The sequence below is a fragment of the Quercus suber genome, unplaced genomic scaffold (assembly GCF_002906115.3).
Source record: "Quercus suber isolate HL8 unplaced genomic scaffold, Cork oak 2.0 scaffold_6, whole genome shotgun sequence".
NCBI classification, from domain to species: domain Eukaryota; kingdom Viridiplantae; phylum Streptophyta; class Magnoliopsida; order Fagales; family Fagaceae; genus Quercus; species Quercus suber.
In genome coordinates this window covers 2,575,466-2,581,941 of record NW_027069472.1, presented here as the reverse complement: position 1 = coordinate 2,581,941, position 6,476 = coordinate 2,575,466, and the positions used below count along the sequence as shown (strand labels likewise).

Below are 6,476 nucleotides of genomic sequence, written 5' to 3'. Positions count from 1 at the left end.
GAATTAGTTTCACGTCTTCTTCTACCAATGTAGCTTAGGCTTCCCACATTGATTACGTTATAACAGATAAAAATCATACAAAATCTAGACATTTTTTTATTTTGTTTTGTCACAAAGTTTATCGAGCTTTAATGCAGTGTTTACTCTAAACTATGAATCATTTGTAATGTTCCCCTTCAACCATAAATTTTTGTGATCATTCCCATTTGATTCATTAATTTAATGACAATATTTAACCATTAATTTTGAGAAATCATATGACTATCAATGGATAGCAAGAAAGATGGAGGGAGATTAAATAAATACCTATTACTACATCTGATGAAAACATGCACTTTAAAGTGAGAGTAGTTGCTACGGAATTGGATATACATCAACAATTACAGATACACTATATATGCCCTACATGGCCATTTGGTACTCCTTACTCTCATATTATCTCCCCATCCACGTACCCGTTGATGGCGCCTGACTCTTTTTCACCTGGAACGTCATCCTCTTCAACTTTTTTGTACACAAAACGCATAGCGATACATACATAAATACACAAATTCAAGGCACTTAACCCAGCCATATTTATTTATTTTATTAGATTTATCAATCGGATCAAGAATCATTACTATTATATATAGTGAAGACTACATGAGAGATAAATAACATTATAAAAAATTATGAAAAATGGGATCATAATCGTAAGAGTGTTTTTAAGACTCAAGGGTATTAAGAAGAATTTTTTATTATTTTTTAATAAATCATTTTTTAATAGGTGAGAAAACTCTTAATAGAGAGAATGTATCTTATACGCCAAGCGCATATAAGAATTTCTCTATTTTATGAGACATCTTTCTTATAACACGTGAACTCACATATTGTAAGAGATATGTCTTATAAGACTGTTACATAGATAATTTAAACCAAACATTTTAGATATGAGTTGAAAAAATAACTAGTTTATTGTTTATTTAACAAAAAGAACTAAACATAAAGTTTATAATAATATATTCATAAAGCTAATCGAGCCATCTTATATTATATTTTAAAAATTGGACTCCCTTACTCTTTTTGTTAAGTTTTTTATTTTTGTTATTTTTATTTTTTATGAACAGATGGGTAGGGGCAACTAATGTGACAATCTTACTTAGGCGTGACTATTGTACTATGGTAGCATCCTATCCACTAGGGCGCAGGGGGACCACGGTAAGACATAGCTTCCTAATCCCACGATGGACATTAGTGATCCCTGAGCTGCTGAGGGATATAACCCAAATGAATCCATATTCAAATTTGAACCTTGAACCTCAAATGCATCTTGTGCATCACCTAAAACCACTAAACCACGCTTGTCGTTGGTCTTACTTTTTTGTTAGTTGCCAAAAGGATTCCATTGCTCATGAATTAACTCTGAGGAGAACAGTGAATAGAAAGTGGGTGATAGTGATACAGTGATTCGATACTTTGAAAGCTCATCGTCCACTAGTAGTATAAATAAAAATAATAAATGAATAAACAAACAAGATACTGCTCAACAGATGAAAGAGGACACCAATATTTCAAAAAGTTTGATATTATTTATATTGGAAATTTATTGCTTACTTCAAAATCCATATTATGTAAATCGAGAATGCTACCTAAGTTTTTTTCCCCTTTTTTTCATATGTTGAAGTGATGAATTGTAAATTGTGAAAAAANACAAATTCAAGGCACTTAACCCAGCCAGCACCCAATAGAAGTGATCAAGATGGGCACGGTTGATATTGTCACCAAGCCATTCTTCACCATACCTTGAACTAATTGCCTGAACCATAGAAATAATTGCACTACTAATGAAATTTCCAATTCCGGTAACACTAAGGTATACTGCTGCTCCTAAGCTTCTCATTGCCTCTGGCATTTGAGCATAAAACAGCTCTTGGAGCCCAACATATGTGAATATCTCAACCAAACCAGTAATTATATATTGTGGTAGTAGCCACCATACTTTCATTGGTACAATTGATTTAGGATGGTCTAATAGGTTATACTCTTTTACAACATTGATCCTCTTGGCTTCTACTAGAGCTGAGACAATCATGATAAATATAGAGAGAAATAGACCAGTGCCTATCCTTTGTAGCACAGTTATGCCAGATGGGTGTCCCGTGAATTTTCTAGCAATGGGGACAAAAACTCGGTCATAGATGGGCATATTGAGTAGGATTGTGAGGCCAACAAGGGCTTGCAGTGAAGCAGGGGGAATGATAAAATGGGGTGTAATGGATCGCTGCAATGTACTACCTTGCTTTACAAAGAAGGTATTCATTTGGGAGATGACTATGGCGAACATTAAGCAACTCAACCATATAGGAAAAAGGCGTAGAACAAGCTTCACTTCTTCCACTTGATGTAAAGAGCACAGTCTCCAAGGATCCCGAATTGTTCTCATGGAGTCGATGTTATCAATAACCATTGCCTTGTCCAAACATCTGCAGTTTGTAACCAACTTAGAAGACAAATCCTCTCTTAGAAGAGAACTAGAAATCAAAAACATGAATCATCAATACTGAAAAGAAGTATCATTATTTTTACAATCTGCTTTTTACCTGTGAGTCTAGAGTATAGACTTGTTCCAATTTTGTTTCCTGAGGCAGCAATTAAAATAAATAAAAGGCCTCAAATTGTATCAAAAAATCCCAAAGACACATACCTCAACTGATTTGTATGGGCCAAAGTCTGAGTCTTAGGTTGATCCGGTGCAAGGAGCCCATCTCCATGATAAACACTACAATTGTCAAACTTATCCTTCACACGCCACTTCCTCACAGCTGCCACGAGTACCTGTGCCACTGTAGTTAAGGGGCTCCCTAGGGGACCTTGCTTACGGTACCTCTTAATTCCTAGCAATAACGTTATCAATGCCACTGCCATTGCTATTGCCAACATTCCTATTCCTGCAGTCCAGCCAACATTATCCTGAAAGCATAATATATGATTAGAAATTTTGCAATTGTAGCCAATTGTGTATTCGAGAATCTAACATGGTTGTTAGTTATTTACATGCGGCTGCTAAGAAAATGAAAAATAGAATGACTTAATTTTGATAAATTATCACTTGTATCAGAAGTTTAAACAGATAAGAAAGGGTAAATTGACTATTTATCCAAAAATTTAAGTTGTTATAAATTTTTTTTTTAAATATTTAACCATTATTTTAATACATTCCAGACTTTTTATGTGCATATTTTTTTAGAAATTGTAGGCTAAGCATAAACTATAGGATCATCTAATATCCATCAGTCTTTTTATTTTTTTTACCTCTAATCTAATATACATCATAGTCATGAATTATAGTATGTGAGATTCTCCTTCTTGACAATGAGTAGATAATCCAAAATTTGAGATACTCCATGCACCACTCACTTTCTTCTTTTTCATAAAAAGCAATCAAAACATTTAAACAATGCATCCAGTTAATGGGTGCCCTTATGGAATTTGGTAATGAACCATTTTAAGAAATTTTTTATACCACTTTTATGGAAATATATAAAAAAAAAAGTTGTAAAAAAATCAGTTGATTTTTCCTTTCCCACAAAAGTTTCTAAAAGTATTTCCTAAACAAATGCCCTTAGGCATCCTTTAACAAAATCCTTAAATAATTACTTGAACCTCTTGAGTTTGATTCATAAAAAATTCCGGACAAATTTACATCAATTAAAGTTTACAGTTATTGTCACATCAGTTTGTAAGCGTTTTGTAATAAAAGTTATACAAACTTTAGCATTTTTTGAAATTTTTTTACCTCCACGTATATCGCTACCAAAATGGCAGAACATTGGCCAGCCACTATTCCCCAGAACCACCAGTTAAAGAATGAGCTCTTGACCTTCTTATCCTCAAGTGAATCCTCCTCAAATTGGTCTGCTGCAAAGGTTTGGACACATGGTTTGTGCCCACCTTCCCCAACTGCTATTATGTAAAGTGCTACAAAGAATATTGCTTTACGATAATCCAATGGAACTACTGAGACCGACAATGTTAACAAAATCATTCCCTATCATTGTGTAAAAGCCATAAACACAAGATTTAGAAGCATAAACACATATTGAAATCTAACTATAAAGGGTTATGTCTAAAAGATAAAAATGATATATACATGTGTGTGTATGCCTAAAAGATAAAAATGAATATGTGTGTGTGATTAGATAGTAAATTCAAAAGTTGCAAATGTGTAAATGTTGTTTATAAGTTTTGACCTCAAGGAACTTGATATAGATCTGTTATTGTATAATTTTGATGGGTTATGCCATAATATTGTACACCTTCATATATGCAATGACTTCCCAATTAATGGAACATTGTTTCACAAAGATGATTTTTTTTTTTTTTTTTTTTTTTTTTTTTTTTTTTTTTTTTTTGTAGAGAATTACTATTAAATATCAATTAAATGGTAATTAGGTAAGGGTGTGACTCTTGAAATTGATCTTTCTATGCAGAACAAATATATTTCTGCGCTTGCCTATAAGTACCCCGGGGCATTCATTTGGACAGCAAATTCAACTCAAAGCCCCTAAGTCTGTGATCACCACCTTAATGGATCTGCCATCCACATTAGGGATCAACAAGATTGCCCTATTTTACTTGAAATGAAAATAGTTTATTTCATATATTTTTTTTGTTGATTAAAAAAATGGGGTCTTCTGTAGGAATTCATGAGTAATACCATGTTTACTACCAAGGCTGGGTTATCGTTCTAGACACAACACACTTAATATTTATTTATTAAATACTCTGCATATAACTTACCACAAGATAAATGACTGAAGCCAAAAGGATTGTGTTGAACCGACCGAACAATGAATCGGCGACAAAGGCTGCAAACAAAGGACGATATAGGATACGCCAGCCCAAGTGTTGACATTCTTAGCCGCTGTGGAGATGGCTGGTGAAGTTCATTTGTGAGGTATGTGATGAGGTTTGCGGCCAAGCCAAAGAAAGCAAATCGCTCTGCTACTTCAACAACTGCAAGCAAAAAAGAAAAGTGTAAATTATAAAGAGCACTTGAAAGATGAACATAAATTAAGCTGATCAAAGAGGCAAGTGTTCTTACAAAAGATGAATATGGCAGCGTTCCAACCACCAATGGGGGGCTTTTGTTGTCAGAGTCGACCTGCTTCTTGGTATCTTTATGGCTATTATGAATCATGACTAGTGCTTTAACAAAGTTATCAATTCAGGGTTGGGGTAAAGGAATGGAATTTGATATAACAAACTGTTTGATGATGCTATTTGGACAATTGGGTCCTTTTATATGCATGAAAATGAAATGCTCTTCGAGTCATTGACCACACTGATGTGCAATTGTACATTGTCTCAATGCATGCCAGTCTCTGAATAACAAAAAAGGGAAGGAAAAAAAAAAATTAAAGAAAACAGAGTCCAAAGTAATATGACATGTTTGGTACACGGAATGAAAACTGCAATAAGAATGGTAATTGCCTAATTGGGAATAAAAGATGTACGTAAGCAGCTAAGGGGGTTTAAAATTTCCTTTACCAGAGGCAATTATATCATAAATATTGTTAAAATTTACTCACCACCCCCCTGATTTTGGGAAAAAATAATTCATCCTAAAATTCATTTTGGCCTCTTCAAATTTTAAAATAGATTAAAAAATCCCAAATTTTGCTTCTCAAAAAAAAAAAAAAAAAAAGCATATCCATGGTCCATCCAGATACATACAGCAATTTGGATAAAAAAAAAAAAATACATACAGCAATTTAATTATTATTATTTTTTCAATTTCCATATAAAAAATAATCCTTCCAAACTCAAATAGCTATTCAAAATAGAATATACACATATGGCTCATCATAACTTTCCTTTACTTAAAAAAAAAAAAAAAAAAAAGCAAATCCCTCCATAACTTTCCTTTACCTGATGCGGTTTGCCGTTTGGCTCCTCCAGACGGGTCTGGTGCTGTGAGCAGTAGTATTTCTATCTCAATCTGTGTCTGTGCGACTGCTAATAATGATGGTAATATCATATCTGCTACTTGCTGTAAGTTGTTGACTTTGATATATGATTGTTCTGTACTGATATTTCACAAGCTGCACGTTTGTTTTGTAGTGATTTCCAAAAGCTACTCAATTGCTATTTTACAATCTAAACCATTCAAGACTCACTCCATCCAGATTGTAATTTTTTTTAAAAAAAAAAAATATGTGGCTGTGTGTGAAGAGAAAAGGTGGGTGGAAAAAGAAAGAGGATAATACGTTTTACTATTTTATTAAGTAATTTATATTATTTTATTAAGTTGTATGTAAAAATAAAATGATGAATTATAAATAGGTTAGTAAAATAGGTAATGTAATGTTAAGAATGTAAAATAATTTTTATTTTTATTTTTTTCATCTGGAGGTAAAATAAGTTTTTATTTTACATTTTAGAAACTTATTTTATCTATTTGATTATCTCATTTTACAACTCTTATCACAGTTTCT

The 6,476-nt window shown here is 32.9% G+C and overlaps 1 protein-coding gene across 1 annotated transcript; it reads right to left on the bottom strand.

Annotated features, from left to right (window-relative positions):
* Positions 1-268: 268 nt before the first annotated feature.
* On the bottom strand, positions 269-5,568 carry LOC112033338 (protein NRT1/ PTR FAMILY 5.4). The gene is given in 9 exon segments (XM_065773299.1): positions 269-557; positions 1,701-2,462; positions 2,684-2,949; positions 3,776-4,027; positions 4,780-4,862; positions 4,865-4,906; positions 4,909-4,995; positions 5,084-5,114; positions 5,117-5,568. Coding segments are annotated over 9 exon segments (1,713 nt in total). The 5' UTR covers positions 5,180-5,568; the 3' UTR covers positions 269-430.
* Between the last annotated feature and the right edge of the window lie 908 nt (positions 5,569-6,476).